This window comes from Dicentrarchus labrax, unplaced genomic scaffold, assembly GCF_905237075.1.
Source record: "Dicentrarchus labrax unplaced genomic scaffold, dlabrax2021, whole genome shotgun sequence".
In the NCBI taxonomy this organism is placed as follows: Eukaryota; Metazoa; Chordata; class Actinopteri; family Moronidae; genus Dicentrarchus; species Dicentrarchus labrax.
In genome coordinates this window covers 20,943,480-20,965,509 of record NW_026136720.1, presented here as the reverse complement: position 1 = coordinate 20,965,509, position 22,030 = coordinate 20,943,480, and the positions used below count along the sequence as shown (strand labels likewise).

Genomic DNA, 22,030 nt, shown 5'->3' with positions numbered 1-22,030 from the left:
ACTGCTTTTGTAAGCAGGGGGGGTGTCTGTGCTGTGTATGTGTGTCTGTGAGTGAGTGGTGTTATGCACCACATCTCACAGCACTTAATAAAAACATCAGCTGTCAGCCACTCGTCAGTTCTACAATGACACCATGAGAGTAATCACAGCACTTTAGAACTCAGGCAGCAAAAATACCATTCAGGGTGGAATTCACCAGACACATTATTGTCATGACAGTGTCATTTTTCACCATTTGTTTCTGTGAAAAAGGGCCAGCTGGGGCCTAAAGGAGTTATAGTGAGATGTGTTAACATTCCTGATTAATCTGTAGGGGTCCATATAAACTACCAGGAGCAATGCTTAACACTTCAATCACCCATGGGACAGTTAATTTTATCTTGGTGAAGTTAATGCAGAAATTTTGAAATTCTGTCTTGATTATGGAGCCACAGGAAGGACCAGGGACTCACCAAAATCATTAGGAATGAACATCAGGGACGTTACAACTAAATTCCATGGCAATCAGTGCAGGAGGGATGGGACCAAAAACACATACAAGCACACTGGTATAACCCACTAGGAGGTCTTGGGGTAAAAATGTAGGCCCCAATGAACATCTCACATACTATTACATAGTTTTGGACTGGGATTGTTTGGGTTGGGCTAGCCTTATACGTTGTGTAGACAGCATTTTCCTGTTCGACCATGACAATGTCCCCAAGCACAAAGCCAGGTCTATAAAGAAATGGTTTTTACATTTTGGTGTGGAAGAACTTGACTGCACAGAACCCTGATCCACACCTTTGGGATGACCTGGTGGTGGACTGAGGGCCAAACACCAGTGGCCGACTTCACTAGTGTGTGTAGTTGTGGCTGAATGAGAGCAAATCCCTGCAGCCAGGCTCCAAAATGTGAGTGGACGCTGTTATAGCAGGATGTTAAAGCCCATGGCTTTGTAATGACATGTTCAATAATCACATATGGGTGTAATGTTTGTGTGTCCACAGTGTACATTCTTAATAACCATGTATTTGATTACACAGTATCATCGTAGTTAGAGAGAGAAATATAACGCACAAACACCAGAGCTGTAGTCTGATCTAAATAAACAGGCCTAATCATAATGCTGTATAATGTCCGCCCACAACTATATGTTTGTATGTAGTTGTTGACTTTGTGTCATATAATGTGACAACCATGTGCAGCCCACCCGTCTCTCTCTCTCTCACTTTAATCTTTAATACCTCACTCCACCATGCTGTATAATAAAAATAGCTTAAAATGAATCATAAAAGTAAATGATGACAATGTTTACGCTCCAGTAAAGGGGATTGTGGGTTTGTTTGTGTGTGTCTTTGCAACTGTGTTTGCTATTATGCATCATCATGCTTGCACGTTGTGTAGCAAGTACTTAATATGTGTTATGTTGGTCGTTATGTATCGTCGTGGACATTTTTGCTTTGTGTATTGTTGTTGTTAGTGTGTGTGTTTGAGACAGCATCATTTCATATCAGACAACTATTTGGTGCCACGAGTACACTGCACCGATTGCCATCCTGTTTCATCTATCAGTTTAACAGTCCCCTGAACACACACACACACACACACACACACACACACACACACACGCTGTCACTGAAATAAAACCTGTCAGCTGATCAGATCACCAGAGCTCATTCAGTAGATGTTGAGACCACACCTCTCCACTCACTATGCCGGTCTTCTCACCCAAACCACCAATCAGGAGCTGAGAGAGTGCCTGACACGTCTCTGAATAGATAAGGCTGCAGTTTCTAGCAGAGGAAAATATTTCCCTCCCTGTTCTTGGCAACAAAGCATCTTAGTCATATCTGTGGATGAATAGGAAATTAATGCTAGTGAATGATGCAAATAGGTCTGGTGTAGCTCTCATGAATGGCTGTTGGAGAAACGGCCAAAACAATCAGAGCTTTTGTGGGTTGGGCTAAAAGCTGAGTCACACTTAAAGAGTGGCAAATATTAGCCAGCTAGCATAGCCTACTTGTTCACCCCTGTCTACAAAATACTCAACAGAAGGTTTCTAGGTCCAGTATGTAGGATTCAGTGGCATCTAGCGGAGAAAGTCGCAGATGGCAACCATTTCAATACAGTTCAGTCTTTGTAGCACAGTAGGAGTAGAAGAAGCTATGGAGGCTGTGGACTTTGCAAAAGGCCCTATCTAAAGCCAGTGTTTGGTTTGTCCCTCCTACTACTATAGAAACATGGCAGTCTCTGTAGAAGATGGTAGAAGAGGACCTGCTCCCTCTGTAGATTAAAAACAGCTCATTCTAAGGTGACAAAAACACAATGATTCTTATATTCAGGTGATTATACACTAATGAAAACATACCTATGAATATTATAATCAATTTCTGCCAATAGATCCTCCTAAACATTACACACTGGACTTTAAAGAGAGATAACACAAGGCAGTGTTCAATAAATAAATCTTGATTGTTTTTCTTGTGTTAATGAAACACAGCCTCCTTTGGTGAATGTTAGTGACAGACAAACTATGGTCTTGTGGAAATCTCTGACCACTTGAACTACTATTTTTCTATTTGATGACACTTTGTCACACCTCCTCTTTAATTTAACTTGCAGATTGTTTTTGCATAAATTGCAATATTGATTAGCATTTTCTGTAAACTTACCAACCTTGGTAACATAGCAAAGGTTTCTGCTCTTAGTAAAATAACAAGTCTAGCGTGGTCCCAGTGTGTCGAAAGAGGACTTTTATTTATACTCTGACAGAGAATAGTAATTATTTACTTTCAGACTGGGGCTGTACTTTCTCCGCCTGACTGCCCCACCTGGAAGTGTCCATTTGATCAATCACTATGCAGAGGTAAACATATTGGGGCAGATGGTATGCAACACTTCATCAGGTTCTCACTTCAGTATTGCCTCTCGCTGGTTGCAGTAAAGCACAGACAAGTCTGAGTTTTACCTCATGTCACCCACGAGCAAAAGCTCCGACCAGGACACGTGGAGCTTAACTTCATGCTTGTAATAGATGACAGATGTTCGTGTGTTACTCAGTAATAGAAAGACGGAGACTGGATGCTGGTATCTGCCAAGGTCTGATGCGTTGCCCTGGCAGGACTACATACTGTATTGTTTGGCTCTCCAGAGATACCGATTATGATGCAAGCACAAAGGTGCTGGTTCCGAAATGATATTTTCCCTTTAAACCTTTCTCTCCATCTATTCCCTCTGAAGTAACGTCTAAGTCTTCTTACTTCTGAAGTAACTCCTTAACTGCAGGGGCTATTTTTATCCATGGAAAACAAATTGTCCACAAACGTGGGGAATGACCTCATGCATGCAGGATGTATTCCTGTTGTCACACACCATATGGGCATCTTAGTGTATTTCTTTACTTACTTTCTCTTACTTTGTTTTCAATGGATTATTCCTTCATTTCTTTATTCGTGTCTTTTTATTTCCATTTTTCCCATCTCACCACCCTTATCTCTTACAAGCTACTTTCTTAGTCTACACCTCTCTTCCTCTTTTACATATTTTTTTCCTATCTTTATTTTCCTCACTTATTCCCCCTGTTCTTCACTCTCACTCACATTCTTTCCATCCCTCAGACTGCAGTGATGGCAAGCCCTGGGATCAATATCAAAGCTTTGCATAATTCAACAGCTACCTCAATAATGTATGACGCAATGAGCCACTTTGGAAGGGTGCCTCCCTGTGTCTCTCTCTCTGTCTCTCTCTGTCTCTCTTAGTCATCAGTCAGGTGAAGTCAACCTACACCTCTATTTGCATTAACAATATATTTGTAGCATTCAAAGAATGAAGTGAAATTAATGTATGAATGCTGGCCATGTCCAATTTGTTTCCTGAATGCCTCAGTTCCATATTAAGGAGGCAGTTCAGCTCTTAAACTCTGCTGAAGTTTGTTCCTCCAGTTGCTACGATAACACAACAACTAAAAGAAATGTCAAAGAGAGCAACAAAAAACAGGATTATTCAACAAGATGTGTACCAGCGTGGTGAATCACTACTGCAATTAGCATTGTTGCAAAGAAGATTATGATAGGAGTGAAAAGATTTACTCGAATCTAACACAGGAAAATTCAACATACACAGGGATTAAAGCAAGTCTGCCATTCACTAACACCAATACTACATTCACCACAGATCAAAGAGAGCTAAGTGTGACCACGTATTCGATATGTAAGGTAAGTTCATAAATTTCTCACTTTTTAAGTTAAGCAAATATTAGACACATTTTACCTCTTCTTTTAGATGTCGTCTTTCACACTCCAGATTAGCTGTGATGGACTCTGGCCATCTGCCACTGCTTGGATATTTTTCTTCAGGAAGGGCATTACATTTGAAGATACTACTGAAATATTACATCATAACAGATACATATCTGATACATATCAACACATCTATCTTTTACCCACATGGGAAGGGTTAGGCTGCTGAACCATCTCAGAGAGATTACAGGGGAGCAGTCCATGATGACGTTGCACTTTAAGCACTGTTGGATTAGCATTAGTGTGCACACACACACAGCTGTAGATTTCATTCTGGTCCATTCAGTAACTAGTGGAGCAGTTTACAAACTGTCTCCAGAGACCCCATCACCAAAGATTTAAATGTAAGGACTCTCAAAGAAACATTTCACAAAAAGTCATATCATCTTCCTTTCCCCACCTTGCTGGCCACAAGTCTGCTACAACAGTATGCTTATGTGTCTATGAATCATAATGAACACAATTGAGGTATTGTATTAGTATTTTATTAGTAGTCAGTATGGGGTCTCCCTTTATGCAGAGCTGCTGAGGAGCTGCTGGTTCCACACTGTATTCTCATTTCTTTAGCGATATCTTCAATGGTCCATAGAAACACAAGTCTCCAGGATTACTTAAAAATACTACACTTTAATGTTACGGCTATCAGTTTGAATTAGCAGTAGTGATTCAGCTTCTTTCCTGAGAAGATTTAAGCAACTTGCAACAATGTTTTCGAATTGAGTTTCTACAAAGCATAATAGAGCGCTGCAGGGATATTTCTGTAGACCAACCCTGGTTCATTCGACAAAAAGCCAATGGGATTTTTCCACTGTATTTTGAATAAGTGAAGAAAATAAGCTCTGGGGCAAACAAAGGTTTATGATACTTACACACTTTATTCAGCAAGATAATCTTCACAAATGAACACCACTTTTATGATTTTTGATGATCGCCAGAAGTAAAAAGTAAACGAATTACACCATGCTTGGATGATGAAATGAAAGTTTGAGTTACAGTAGTTTGCAAGAGTGTGCGGCTATAAAGGTGGACTAGTGAATAGATAACTCTGTCTTCAGTGTGCTGAATTTTAATGTCCCTGACAACCTCTCATTTAGCCACTTTTTTAATGCATGTAAAGGTTTCAAACCTCACAGGCAGGGCAATTACAGACACAATTTATGTCTCAGAACCACAATACAAAAAACAACGTATTGTTAACTACAATACTTATTTCAGGCATCTAACCAAAAATGCATTCAAAAATCACACTGGTAGTGCAACAATACTAACTTATTACATTCCTGCAACACTCTATTTTCAGGTTTAGCTTGCCATGAGTGGTACGCACTAGTTTTAAGCTCTGTGATTGATCCCAGACAGTTGCGACCATGCGGCATGCCCTGCAACCATTCAGCTACTCATTTTGTATTTTCTACACAGAAAAGAACTTGGGTCTATATTTTTGGGGCCGTAGAATTATGAGCTGAAATGAAACAAACCTGCTTTAAGTGTTCAGAACTCATGCAAGTTAGTATTTAGCTTCACGTTTAGTGCTTGCATTCTTAATGTTGGAACGATTGTACTCTGTTGAAGGCTATAACGCTACCACGACAGGAACACTAGAAACAAACATGAAATTTTTATGTTCAACTTACCAATGGAGGGAATTTAAACTCTTCACCCCACTCACTGCCCCCAGGCACTGGGGAGTGTTTTACTAGAAAGCACAAGACAAGACGGTGTGCAGAGAGGCAGAAAGAAACGAGTCGGCCAAGTGCAAACTTTCCACATTGGTTCAGCTCAGGGCCAACGAAATGGAAACCGACAGCTCCTCAGAGGCCATTATAACGATAGCTGACGGTATGTGTATTTGCAGAGCAGATTGTGCTGAGTGTGTCTGTAAGAGTGTGAACATACAGTACTCACATAAGCATTACTGTTTGTATGAGACAGTGGAATGTGTGTGTGTGTGTGTGTGTGTGTGTGTGTGTGTGTGTGTGTGTGTGTGTGTGTGTGTGTGTGTGTGTGTGTGTGTGTGTACCCTAAATGCTCTCCCTAAGTCTGTTTAGAAAGGTTAAAATGTTCCAGAAGTGAGTCTCTGTGATCTTGGCTTGAATGAACGCATCACCAAATCCTGAGAGTGATGACCCTTCCCCACTCTACCCAACAGCACCAGAGGGGGTAATCTCACGCATACACACACACACACACACACACACACACACGCACTTTCTCCCTTTCCCGCTGCGACAAGGTGAGAGAACAGAACTGCTGTGTCACACTGTGGGTCAGGAGACTGTTACACAGCAAAATTAAAATGGTGGTTACCTTGAGTGCTGCAACAGCCAATGATACACAGCCGTGCTGATGACGGTGATGAAGATGATCAATGAGTAAGCTCCCATAGGTGACGGTCTAACAGAGGTGGATAATGTGCTTCAAAATGTACGTCTTCTTTGTGTTAAGTTTTATTGTTACATCCACGACACAAGAACAGCATCTGCTTTAAACTGAAATAATAAATGGAGCAGCTGTGCACCACCAGTACTTTGCTTGTGTATTTGTTTTGTTCCATTTTTTTCTTTCGCCTTTTTCTCATTTTTAATTTCTTACATGTTGTGCATCTACAGCTGTGTATGCATTCATATGAAAAGTGTTATTTGTTGTCAGACGTCATCTACACAAAAGTAGGTCAGAGAAACAGATCAGAAAGAAAATTATACATGCCCTTCAACACACTGATTCAAAGAACCCTTAGAGCGAGCAGATAAAGAACAAGCACGTACGTGACTTGGTTATAAAGTGTGGAGTAAAAATGTTACATCTAAGTTTAAAGCTACTTGCAGAGAAAATTGCAGGCTACATTGAGGACATTGAAGGTTAAGAAGTTGAGCTAATTGTTCTACGTCTACAGTTGTACAGAGTTTTTGCCCCAATCAACACTCAAGACCCTGCCTGCACAATACTAAAGAATAAAACATACAGGTAGTTATAAAGTGGATATAAATGAAATAATACTGAATTATTTTCATGTGAGAAGCTTCTCTTCAAAAATGACTTTCCAGAAAAGGTGAAACAAATGTGTAGAATGTGCAAGCTGAATATTGATTGTGAGTTGTCTAACGAGGATGAAACTTTTCTTGCCTGGATTCTCCACAGCACCACATTACTTTGTTAAAAAAGCCATTTGGGACTAAATAAAAACAGCAACCTGATACAATGTCTGCAAAGTGCAGAATTGAGGCATGCAATGTCGATTTTTATGTGACTAATTCCTGTGCAGCCCTATATATGAGATGAAACCACCAAGGAGATAAAAAAAAAAAAAAAGGCTCGGCTCAGGAGCTCTGAAACATCAGACAGAAAGCAGCAGAAATGAAGAGCCAGCACAGTATCCTGGCACTGGGGAAAAGAGCTCCCAGCCTCCCCACCATAACTTCTGCTGCCACTGTGCTCAATAGATTCCTTCACAGCAATCTAGCAGAGCTTAACTGTGATGAAAATGTCTTCTTCTGACCATCCAATATAGGCGAGAGACAGAGGTTGACACAGGAAGAAATATTTTAGAGGCAGGATGATCTGTGATGGAAACAGGAAGGAACAATGGTGCCATAAACGTGAGAAACTGTAAAGTTCACACATTTGTACAACAAGACAAACATCACAGGTTAGTGAGACTGTGTGTTTGTACATATGACAGAGAATCCAACCTATATTTTATAAACTGACTCTTTCAATCAGTCCGTCAATATCCTTATTCAATAAAGAGATGAGAGAAGAATAACGAGAAGGGGGAAGTCAGAATTCTGTACTGAATAAATTCATCTCCTCTTCCTCACCATCACCAGAGGGGTTTCCCTGTTTTCATCTTTGTTGTTTCTTCAAAGTGTTTGATTTCACCTTGCTACTCTTCTGTGTCTATAAAACACGCATTAGATTTGTTTTTGTTTGTTCATCACATGGTCGAATGGTCTCGCCATTGTTGCTCAGGGTAAAATTAGAAGCGCGTGGTTTGATGCTACTGCAAACTGCCAATACAATATGGCAGAATAATTGCCGCTTAAGAAAGAGATTGTATACAGTAAATATGAATGAATTAAATAATGAATTAAGTTTTTATTATTGAGTCCTGCTACACTTTTAAACTGACAAACAAATTGGGGGAAAAAAGAAAAAACTGAACCTTAAATCCAATCACTAACAAAACATTACTATACAATAATATATATAATAATATTTTTAAAAAATCCATCTTGCCTTGTTTTCCAGGCTTTTGAGACATACAGTATAAACAAAATTAAGTCAAAATCTTGATTTGTTTAAGTACATAAATAAAATGATCTAATACTTATGATCTCTATGATAAGCTGATGAGAGAAATTACAAATCATTACGTTAGAGGATCATATCATGCCCTGTCAAGTATGACTCAGCAGATATAATGTAAGCAAAAACAACAACAAGGTCTTTTATTACAAAAGAACATCTGAGTCACAAGCGTGGTTGATGATTTCCCATCTTTCCCACCTGATTATCAGCCGTATCATTTACAGAAAATAAGAGTTTGCTCCTCGCTACGCACACACAGTGGGCTATGTGGTTGTTTATTAGCTTACAACAATGACACAAGCTTTGTTTGAGACAAAACGCTGCAGGAAGCAAGAAAAAAGTCTGCTGTGGGAAAGTGTGGGAAATACTACATCAGAGCGCAGATAATGAGATAACTCTGGTCTGCAGCGTTCCCGTACCGGTTCAGTGTGGTTGGTTCATCAACAGAAGGGTAACGGAAATAGTGGTACTATTGGTATCATCCACAACTACTGAGAGTGGAAAAAAATGTGTACCATGGTACTGAACCGAACTGCTTGGTGGAAACATGGTTTGAGTGGTAAGGCGTACTGGACCGCACCGGCCTACTTTCACCCCTGATAATGATTTGTTGGTTAGATGTTATGTCATGACCTGGACTTCTGATTGCTACACTTAAGCAGAGTGATGTTTACTATGATTAGAGCTGCTTAATCTATATGGATAATTCCTTGTTAGTGCCTTCCTATGCGACTTTCCTTTTCACTTCCACATTTAAAACTGCTCAGTACTTTCCAGCATGACTGAGATGGGATCTTAGATCGGCAACCTTACAAGCAACTAATACACATTTCAAAGTTCAGAGCAAATGCTGCTGTGACCTGGGACCAATCATGTTACAGATGAAAAGTGTCAGGAACAGAAATTATAAAAAAAAAATGAGAAAAGAGATAGAAGGGATTTTTTTTAAAGCAATTAAAACCATCTTCTGCTCAGATTTTAGGTGTAAAAATATTCCTTTAAGCTTAGAATGATGAAGTGAGAAAGAAGAGCATGAAATAACAGCAATGAGAGCTTAGAGGAGAGGCAGAAGGGTTTTCTTTACTTCCAGATAGGCACATATCCGGACGTAAGTAGACGGGAAAGATTTGGGAGAGGAGATATGACACAATGCTAAAAGGAACAAATGAGGTACTACTTCCTAATACACTGCACTCTCAAGCCCATGCATGTGCACAGACATTCACAGAGAAAAAGTTCTCCATCCCTTCTTCCTGCTTTAAAGTTTTTGGGAGATTGACTATTTAGTGAACTTTAAATGAGGTATTAAACACATTTTAGCACAGGTTGAGTGATAACAGACGATTATCATTATCCAAAGTAAGAAGCCTGACATTTCAAAGAAGTACTTTTAAGTGGATCTTGTATGTATTGTATGGTCTGTTGAGTCATTAACCACGTTCAAATTTGACTGACTGTGATTTTTACTTGCCCATCAAACCCCACCGAAAGCATTCTGAAAGTGTTGCAGACAAATCCCAGTTTATTCTGTAAACCTAGCTAAAAGGGATGCAATCAAATACCGTCCTGCAATAAATGCTACTTTTGTGGAGGTTTTCATTAAAACAATTTTAGAGAGGTTTTGATTCAATTTCGCGATCATTTTAAGGCTGCAGTTTGTGGTGCTGTTGAAATGTATTGCATTATACAGACAGGGGTTTCTATTATTTTGTCCACCCCATTTATATCATTAAAGGCAGGACAGAACAGAAACACAAAAAATTAAAGTGAACTGAATTTATTTTCACAAAATAAATAGTCCATGGTAGTTCAGTGCTCTCAAAGTTGAGATTTGTTTTACCTACGTACACATTCAGGCAATCTGCACAAACAATTTCACCTTCTATTTTTTTCATATCTGAGATAATGATAGTAACATACAGCATTGGCTCAAATGATACACCTGCAGGATTGCTGTGGTTATTTCACTAGGTAGAAAAAAGGTACCAAAAATGCAGAAAGCACACTGTTTTTTCAAACCTAATAGAAAGATTTACACATATTTCACCTAAAGCAAAGTATATAGTAGTTGCAGCTTCATAAATATTTGATATGGGCCCTCATCTAAGATACTACAAGCTGTAGTGGCTGTGGCACAGATCCATGTGCACAGTAGCCAACAGAGCACAGGTTCTAACTTGTGAAGACAACAGTGGTGTAGTATTTCTTTTCCATAACCTTCATAAAATGCACTTAAATTCTTTTCCAGAATCTGCTGTCTTGCATGATGCTGCAGTTTTATACACGCTCTGGAAGGCCCTGTTGTTGTTGTATTACTTTACCCAGTAAAGCTCTGGCTCATGAACATAATCCTTTCATTCTTCTTTTGTTGTGTACCTTTTAGGTAAGTGCAATGAAATGTCGTCTTTCCACCCAATCACTATCTTCAGGGGAGTTAAAGGAGGGTTACCCTCACCGCTGTGCTGCATCCCTACAGATTATTTGCGGGAGGATAGGACAGGGGTTAGGGTTCAGGGTCAGAAGAAGGGAATAGAACAGGTTTACAGGTCTCTGTGTCCTGGGCTGTGAACTGTTATGTCATCTTTTTCTTTTCTTTTCTCAATTTTCTTAACATATGGCGTCTTTAATCTATTCTGGTAATATAATGATTTGAATAATCTGCACCATCAAGACAGTTTTTTAGACATTTGGACAAAAAAAGTGGATATTGCAATAATACAGGAGATCTGTCCAATGACTTAAGATGTCTGAAGGTTGAGTAATAATGTTTAGAAACTAATGGCTGATTCATCTCCAACAACAACTATTCCAGCCAAACTACATCCAACTACAGAGCGAGACATAACCACAAAACCTCCTCTTGATTTTCAGTACGTTTCCTGTCCATCCCCCACCTGCCACTGCCTTCTTTGACCTCAGTCACAATATAATGCTAAAGGACACGCAGCCTCTTTAACCTTTCATCTTTGGCACCTTGAGGGTCTTCCAAGTGTCATCCCACTCAGGCAGGGATGGAGAGGTCGCTACGGTAACAGCCATGAAAAAGCACTGTCCCCAGGCACCGGGGCAAATTGGCTCCATCATTGAATGTAAATCTTTAATCACTCTGTGCTGCCCCCAAGCAACTCTCACCTCCACCACATCCACGCCAGGCAATGCTATGGAGATAACACCCCCTTGTGTGTGTGTGTGTGTGTGTGTGTGTGTGTGTGTGTGTGTGTGTGTGTGTGTGTGTGTGTGTGTGTTCCATGACATGTCAAGCTGGGGCAAACTCATGGGAAAAAAATGGAATTAGTTTTTTAATGGACATTTACACCTGCATACATAACCAACAGTCTATTTTATGAAGGATTTTTACAATTATCCAAGGTAGAGCTGCTCAAATTACTTCCCCTCTATTCATTCATTAATTGGGTGCATGTGCATTTCTTCTCCAAAGGTCACAGATTCTCGCAGCAAAGTAAAAAAATCTAATCTTAACAATATAACTGCCTTCATGAATGGGCACCAGAATTATAAAACAAAGTCCATACTGCAGATCTTTCTGGACGCTTCTTATTAGGGACTGGATGTTTATAGTCTTTCATGAGCTCCCTGCCTGACTAAGCCTACTGAGTTCAACCTGCGTGTGTGTGAGAGTCTGAGTGTGCGTGTGTGTGTGGGAGGGAGGATCCACACGTAATGATTACATCGAGTTTATTCCCACTGATTCTTTTACTTTTCCCTTTCTCTCCGCCCACATCTCCCTCAACGAGAGCGAGAGAAAGAAAGAAAAGAGAGACGTGATGTCTCACATCTCACTTCAAAGGATCTCTGGACCTTTAAGCCTGTTTCCCATCAACCAACTACTTCTATAGTACTACTTAACATTTTTAGTGCTTTGTTCAATACGTTTCATAAAAATCACCCAGAAATACCTGCATTGAGGCCAGCAGAGGCCATTATAAACTGTATATTGTTAGTGCTATACGGTCCTCACCAACACTGTTTTCTAAAATCATTTCTACATTCACTTAGTTGCCAGTTGATTAGGTACGTTAAGCTAAAACTAATGCAGCCCTGCAACAAATCCTACTTTCATTAAGGTAAGAATCATTTTTTGTTGAAACTGTTTAAGTGAGGTGTTACTAACCATAAATTCAACTTTATGGTTAGTATGGAGGCTGCAGCTTGTGGTGCTGTTTAATAATATTGGTATACACTGAGGTGTTTCTAATATTAAGTACCCTCATTGATATAAATGACAAGAACATTTTAGAAATACCTCTTCTACTGAACATATGTTGTGAACTTTGTACTACGTTGATTGTTCAAGACCTTCCGTTTCACTGTGAGCATATACAATAACGTAATAAAACTAAACATTAAGATACACTGATCATTACTAGGAAGCTCAGGAGAAAACTAACAATATGCTGAGTCAAACTGAAGACACTATATAAAGTACCTATAGCAGGGTCAGACGAATGGATGCTCCTGCAATGTTCACGTGCCTCTCACATGTCCCCTCTGGTATGAATTCAAGGTAAGACCTAATTTCCCATAAGCCCTACTGCTTCCTATCCCTATTCTTTGATAAACATGGAAGCATTTTTTTCACCTCATGCCCTTCTTTCACCTTCCATAACCTCTAAGCTAAAGCTCCCTTTTGAATAAAGCACTACAGCAAATTTCAAAAGCAAACCAGATGCTCATTTTCCAGGAAACAAGCTCTCTGGTGATCCTGGAAATGTCTAGAAACCATTCGTGTAAAACCACCGCAGAGAGACAGGATTTTCAGTGATTTAGAGCCATTTATGAAATAAGGAGACCAAGTGAGAAGACTGATACTCAGGAATCAGCACTCACAAAAACACTACAAAACACAGAATGGATACAGGCAATTTTCAGTCAAACAGGCACATACACCCACACTCAGTGTAAATGGACACACACACACACATTCGTGAGTTCAGTGTGGGAGGGTTAATCAGAGTAAATCGCTGACACTAATCCGTGGCCTATCTGAACCGCTTGTCATCTGGGTATTTGTGTAGGCAGCCTGTGTGTGCGTGTTCATGCATTTGTATATACGTTGGCTGGTGGAGCTACACAGGGAATATGGTTCTTGAGTACTGTTAAGGTTTGGTTGGTTTGTCAGCTGTGTGTGCTTCTTTGTGAGTGAGAGCTCAGACCCTGCCCAAAAATATAAAGTCATCACTGCAATACACAATTTCAACACTAGGGGTTGCTCTGTAATATTTGTTACAAATTCATGTAAAAGTGAAGTGAACCCTCCTGTACAATCCTATAAAAACAGTATGTACAGAGTGTAAAACTGAAGCATATTATTGATAAAGTACTGGCTACCAATATGTCACATTTAGTCTCACGTTGTTTTGCTTTTGCACTGGATCAGCCTTTTAAAAGGGTGATTGTGTTTCTTACTGTAAGCCTATTGTACTAAACAGCAGAGTCATCACTCTCTTGCTAAATGTACCCATTAAATGGAAAATGATCACCATGGAAACTTTGAAGGAGAATTCGATCAATATAGACAATCTATGAATAAGTTTCCCTGACTGTATCTGATCATATATTCAATTTCACTTGTTACAATGGTACAGTATTGTTGTCTGGATTCAAATCTACATCAAAATGTAAAGGTTTCAAAGGATGTTAATTAGTAAGTAAGTTAGTAAATGAATCAATTAATGTTAAGGTCAACTGCATCCTAAGAAATCATCATTCAATGGGACAAAATACACCCAGACCACCAATATGCTCCTTGAAGATACTAAAGAACTTTGAAATATAGAAAGAAATATAAAAGCAAAACGATAGGTCAGGCATTATATTTGGTTTCTGATGGTTTAAAATTACATGTACAAGGAGAAATAAGACCAGAAACAAAGCTGTGGACCAACAACAGTAGTGTTTTGGGTCGAGCAGTAATCTTATCTTTGGTATCAGTCAAAACCACATCACTAAATCCCACTTATCACTCGCAGTGTACGAGTATTATGGAGATGTGAACTTGTGCTTTGCCACTACAATATGAAAATAAAACATATTTCTTATTCTTCGGAAGTATTCAAAACCCTTGTACTGTGAAATTGTAAGATATAATTAAACTATTCTAGTTAGGTTGTGTCATTTTGAAAAATAATGATGCTTAGAAATGTTGTATTCAGCCCATTTCATAACACTTGAGAGGTTGAGATTAAAGTATTTACTGTAGATATTCTTTTTCCGTTTTCTTTCTTTATTGGGTAGTGACTGCTGCAGAGAGACAGTAAAGGCAGAGGAGGGAGAGAGAGAAAATGACATGGGCCCTGTAATCGAACCCCAGCCACCGCAGTAAAGACTTAGCTGTGATACATGGTACGCATGCTCTACCATGTGAGTTACCACCCCACCTTGCACCATTTTAAAGTGAAGACTAAACCCAACACTAGTCCTCAGTTTGTTCAGTAGTTGCTATCATGATGCAGCTAAAAAGTGGTTTTGATGGGAGCCAGCCCTGGAATAAAATTATAAATTTAAAAAACACACATCCCTAAACATCCTTCATCCTTCAATCAACGGACAACTGCCCTTTGGAGTAACCATACATTCATGAGTGAAGAGTAATTATGTGCATGTGAGAAAAATCAAGGACAAGCTGTCAAAGATAAATGTCCCTTTATACTAGTTTAACAACAGAGAATGCTGGAAAATGAGAAATCCAACAGAATATGACACTGAATGTGCCAAAAGGGACGGTTACACTGAAAGTCATGTTTAAAGAAAAAAATGGTAGTAGGCAGTTGAAGGCTTTGGTTGGAGATAATAACCACTAAATATCTCTATTATTGGTAAACTGGCAAAAGTAAAAGGTTATTTCCTTTATTAAAATGAATATATTTGAAAATTAAAATGTAGATGTTCTTTCAAATGTTAATTAAATGTTTGTAAGTCAATAAAGCTGAATTCGACATATGAACCATAACTCAACTGCAGCTGCATTATCACGATACTGAGAATATTTATCAAATGAGAAAAGTTTTGCTGAGCACACGACACTCTGACTCACAGTCATACAACAGGAGCCCAGTATCATTCCATTACTAAAACCTAAATTTGGTGCCCAAGAGCACCTCAGCTAGTTGAGAGAGAAAGCATAATCAATACACTCCATTCACCCAGACTTTATCAGTGAACCGATCAGCCCTCCCTCACCTTATCACCTCATTTTCAAAATCAGTTGAGTGGATAGGTAGGACTGTTGCTGCCGGTTTCCCACAATGGAAATTTTTCCGCTAACCCAAAGCAATGTGATCCCCTTATCTATTTCTGCACCGCAGCCATTGGATTGCTCTCCATTGAAGTGCTATTGATCTGCCTTGCATGCTGTAAGAAAAAAAGTGGGGTGTAATCAATACTCCCAGCCTCCAGGCTCGATCCTCCACCCTCAGCTACCTCGCAGTCTTAAAAAGGGATGAGGCATTTTCAATCTTCTCCCGGCCAGTTTGGGAAAACACACTGTTACTTTTCAACACCATGTACTGTATCTATGCATGTACATGTTGAATACTAATATACGATGCTCCAGCACAATGTGCCACCATAACTCTATTTGCTCCATAATGCGATGCAACTATTTTGAGGGACAAGGTAAGCATAACGTTTATGTGACATGTTTATATAATATATCGGGTATTGAAGTGACACTATGTAACTTTTGAAAGAAGAAATTAAATTTTTCCTCTTACAAATGAAAACTTTACCATGAAATGTACCAAGGCCGAGGTCTTGCTGCAGCAGTTGTCAGTTTCGAGTCCAACATATGACCCTTTGCTATGTCTATATGTCTGTCCTATCGATTAAATGCAGAAGGACCCACAAAAAGTAAAAAAAACTAATTCAAAGTTGAATTCATGAGCATTAAAGTGCACCACTGCTTAATCCAATGCATGCAGAGGTTTTCTTAGTGACCAGTAGTTTATGGTGGCAAATGTTATGTAATTTGGGATATCTTAAGATGGAATTGCTGTGTAACATTACTCTGGCTGACAAATGGGATATACAGAGTTACCACAGCAGTAAACAGGATATGACAAAACTGAAAAAGTCTGCACTATAAAGGGCAGTGAGAAAACTGCATACATGTTCCTTTTTGCAAAATATTGTTTATCTCCAAATGAAACACAACACATTTCTGACTGCCATCCACAACAGAACCACCAGCATGAACCAGACCTGCAGGGATTCAGCATCATGTCTGCAGGGAGGATGCTTAAGGTCATTGGACACTGAAACAATGACACTTGCAGGGCGTCCTATCTGACAGCTATGCAATCATGTTATTTTACATTACAGGGCAAGGCCTTAGAAATCCAATGCACCATTTAGAAATCAATACAGCTTCTCCCCAAACAATATGAATACAGTCAACCAAGATCCATTAAATGTCAAAATAATGAATTGTCAAAACATGTTAGTGTCCCCTCAGGTAAAAAGATTTGTTTCCATCATCTTGTGTTCATAGTAATAATGTTACAGATGGAGCAGATCTAAAGAAATTCATCTCTAAAATATGTGAATGTTTGATCAGCAGCTGTATCAATAAACAGCAGTTTACAAATGAAGGTGACTCATTCACACTCACATGAGTGGAGGAGTGTTTCTTCATAAAGGTAAGCCTGAAGAACAGACTGGATGACAGATGGACAAATACTGATACTAATAATGTTTACTGTTTCACAGGAATTCCTGTCTTTCCTCTGAAGGTATTTGCTTCGTTTAACAATTTTGTTGAAAAATGCTGTGTCATTTTTAGCCGACTGCTGCTGCTACTTAGCACTTGCCACCAGTGCAGTAATATTCTATCGTGTCATTGTCTGTTTCCTTGTATGTGTGTGTGTGTGTGTGTGTGTGTGTGTGTGTGTTTGATCCCATCAGGCCCTTACCTGGCAAATGATTGAACTAATTCCCCATTCAGCATCTGTTGTACTTTCAACCTGGGCTCTGAGCCCTAAATCATCAAATCACATAGACATAGGAGGCCCACACACACACACACACACACACACACACACACACACACACACACACACACACACACACACACACACACACACACAGGGCTAACGCTGCAGATCCACAGCTCCTTGAACAGTCACCATGGTGATTATACACACAGTTCAGCTTTGATGCAATGCAGATGGATTAAATGTCCACTAAACTCACTACCGTCAATCATCCTACAATAATATAATGAGTTGGTGTGATGAATTAATCGAAAATAAATGAGTTTTTTCTCTTGGTTTATTAGATCTATGGTTGTGTCTTTTATTGCATTTTAAAAAGCCCCATAATGAACAAGTCACATGCTTCTGACAGCCACAAATATGCTCATTTTAAATGAGAAATATATGATATTACATTTCATATTTTCAATCATTACAAACAAATATCCAATTTCAAGCATTAGTAAGCTTTTTATAAGCAGCCCAACCTGCAATGAGCCAATATTTAATCAACAAATTAATTTTAGGTCAGTTACTATAAATGCAATCCCAGTGTAAAAATAAAGAAATTAAGTAAGTGAATATAATGGTCAAGCTGGTAGAGACAGAATAAGTTCAGAAACTCTGATCACTAAACTGTAAATCAACGCGTGGGACAATATAGACAATATCTATTCTCATGTCACCATATTGGTATTATATTAATGTATCAGTATTAATATGATATCAGTATATCTAGCATATCTTCAGGTTTATATCGGCCTGCTGTGTATATTTTAGTTTTAGTTTTCTTACAATCAAGAAGGCAACGCGACCCCATGTGAAGCTTTGGCGACCCCTAGTGGGGGTCCTGACCCATAGGTTGGGAACCACTGTCCTAAAGTATTAGAATTCAGTGGAAAGCAATACCAGCTTTGTCAGTCACTGATAAGTTGCAATTCATCCCTTCTTGTAACAGGAGAAGCACATATACCCACCAGAATCTTAACTTGATCAGAATTAGCACATCTACAACGTCTCAGGTAAGAGAAAAGAACAATAATGTGTTGCCGTCTCTCTATTTCATATTTCAACTAATGAGACAAATGTAGATTTACATTAAATTCTGGCCGAATGAAGCTTTCCAAGTGGTTGTTTAGTGAAAATCGGTTCCATAAAGACTCTACAATGTATTGAATATTTTCTCAGAATAAGCAAGCCTATATGTACTCATCACTGGTCCATCGGCTCCAAAAGTGCCATATCACACTGACCTCTGACCTCGGAGGAGAAGTGGGCGGAGTGACGAGTTATAAACAGCTGCAGCTGCTGGTCAAGGTCGCAGCACTTGAGGTCGACATCCCAGGATCGAATTCCTGCCAGGAAGGAAGAGAATAATTGCTTGAGGATAACAACATGAAGCAGGGAAGGACAGACATTAGTGAAATTGAGGTATCTGATGAACCTGAGGCACAAACAAACATTTAGCATGCAGGTGAGAGATGTCCCTTGCTCTGTTTGTTTGTTTTCTGCTTTTACCAGATGTTGCTGTTTCAGTTGAAGGGAAGGTTGATGTGCAAAAAGCCTTCAAGCATTTAAAATGTCCTTATACTGATAAACAACATGCATTTCTCACATCTGTATTACTAACCTCAAAAGACACTGATGATGACACATATGGTATCACTACTCACTAATAGTTGTACTTTGTCATACAACAATTCCCCTATACTACCACAGGCCCAGTTTAAAACCATAGTCTTACTGTGGCCATATTTATTTGTTAAATATTTAACATGTAGTGTGTAACTTGTACATTCTGACACCATTCATTTTTCATTGTATAGTTACTGTATGCTTTGCATTTGATGAAAACATTTATTTTGCCTAGTCACTGTTAACAGTGTGAACAAAAATGTGAAACTTTTTAAAGGTTTTAAAAGGCATTTTTTAACAACTTTTTAATGGTAACAAATTTTAATGATTTTATTAAGTGTAACACTTTATAAAATGATATCGCCATCAGTCACTTATTAAAGCACCAGTGTGTAGGATTTAGTGGTATCAAGTGGTGAATTTGCTGATTGCAACTCCCTTGCCTCACCCTCACATTTCAAGCTTGTAGGAGAAACAGTCTGCCAAGAATGAGAAAGGCCCTATCTAGTCTGTCCGTTCTGGGTTACAGTAGAAACATGGTGGTTCAACATGGCCAACTCCACAGGAGAGGAACTGCTCCCCCTGTAGATAAAAACGGCTCATTTTAAGGTAACAAAAACACAACAGTTCTTATTTTCAGGTGACTATACACTAATAAAAAACTGCCAATAGATCCTAAATGTTACACACTGGATCTTTAAGGTCTTTACAAATCAGTAGTAATATTTTATAATGGATAAATCATGAAAACTGAAAATCTGTAAACTGTATTAACTGATTTTTTGGTGACTTGGGGGCTGTAGAAAGAAGGTGTAAATACAACATGTATTATCACTTTTTCAGTAGATAGAGCAAACAGTTGCTAATTCACACATCAGGCAGATCAGAGCAACATTAGCATTTATATAATGGATAAATCCTCCTATTGACTGTTCATCCTTTATAATAGAAGACTTCAAAGCATCTGGCCAAAAAGCATGTATTATTGACTAATATTTGTAACTGCAGGGTTGATGCCTTATTATAAAACAGAGGGAGATGACGTATTTTAACTGATGATGAAATATTGATATTATGAGATATTAACGCTACTACATTATTATTACATTATTTTGAATTGAATTTGAATCTTATACCGCATTAAGACAGTAATTACATCTAGTTAAAGTAAAAGCTGCCACATTAGCATAAGCACTAAACATGACGACTAATTGGAGTTCACTGGATCAGCAGAGATTACTCAGTAATGAACTGATCAGCATCTCTCACACACACACACACACACACACTAATTTTATCAGATCCTGCTGAGCCACAGTGAGTCAAACTTCAGAGAGAACTTGTCAGATCTCATCCAGCAGAACAGAAACCAGTGCACACACCTCTCTCATCTTATCCACTTGTGGATTCCTTCAGCAAGAGCAAAAATTTGATTATTCTAATTTTTCCAATCTATACCCCTGTGCTAAATTCTTGTGTTTCACAAAAAAGACTTTGAAGACCTTGTTTTGCCCTTAACTGAGGAGAAAATGTTCCCTCACTACAGACTGCAGTCTGTGCCCAGAAATGCTGTGTCACTGTTATTAAGTTTTTGTTAGAATTCAATGGCAAACGTATTTCACTGCCAGACGCATAAAAAATTCAACCTCTGACGAATGGTTGATGCCTTCTCATCCTAATGCTCACGATAAAAATATTGTTAGCATCCACAGAAGACAAGGGAAATGATGGGAATAAAGAAGGCCTTTGTGTTTACGGGTCCAAATTTGGGGGAAGGACATTAGTCAACGAATTGTGTCAAACACTGAAACGAAGCTCAGACATAACTGGCTGTTTATAGGCTGTCAATTAATCATTTTTGTCATTTTCAAAGTAAGAGGCCAAGCATTTGGGTCTTGAACAGCTGGTTTTTGTTTTTTTTAGGTAGTTCTGATATACATTGTTCTATATTTTCTAAAATAATAGATTTAATGATTCATGAATTAATTGAAAATAATAACTATAACTAACTAAACTAGTTTTTAAAAAGCCAGTTAAGCTCACTCTTCAATGATGAAAGACCTGTTTAAATTGATTAAGTTAATGTAGAGTGAAAATCTCTTTTGTCTTTTTACTAGTTGTCAGTATCTGCTCAAAGTCAGTCAGTGACCCAGTGTTGCACATCAACATGAATACTGTACATAATGATGGCCCAGCCTGGAACCTTCTTATCCACTGTGTGAGAGACAGTCACTGATGCCTCCCATTGAAAAGCTAAATAATGTGGCTACATGCTGCTTTTTATTGTGGGGTGGGAATTTCTCTATGTACATTAGCCAACTTAGGTCTCTGAAGCCTTTTTACTTTTTACCAAAACATACAGTTTGAAAACACTTTAGATAAAGCATACAATTTCAGCTTTGTGTGGATAGTACAAGTTTGTTTTCTAATGTCAGATGAGTTCATTGCTGCACCAACGGGGGGAGAAAACACCCACTGTGACTGCAGTTCTCACCAACCAAAGCTGAAGTGAATATTCATGCTCTCCGGCTTCAGGGGGCAGTAATGAGCCAATGGCAGCTTGGCACACTAGAATGAAGCAAAGAAGAGGCTGCATTCGAACAACTACTTAGAAAGTAGTTGAAATCTATGTGGGGTCAAACATTATAAATTCATCAAACCTGCATGCTGACTGAAATATTCTGTTATTTGGTGCTGCTTGTGGCAACAAGTAGACTCAGTAACAGGTGTATAAAAGATTAATATTAACCTGAATAAGACTTTAACCAGTATGGCCAGCAAAGCTACGTTCCTTGAAATCAGTGAACATCCTGAGCA

The 22,030-nt window shown here is 38.8% G+C and overlaps 1 protein-coding gene across 1 annotated transcript in view; it reads right to left on the bottom strand.

The window, feature by feature from the left end:
* map1ab (microtubule-associated protein 1Ab) overlaps positions 1–22,030 on the bottom strand; it is a 74,827-nt gene that overhangs the window by 42,647 nt on the left and 10,150 nt on the right. The window contains 1 exon segment of the mRNA XM_051381861.1: positions 18,832–18,933. Coding sequence (XP_051237821.1) covers positions 18,832–18,933 — 102 coding nt within the window.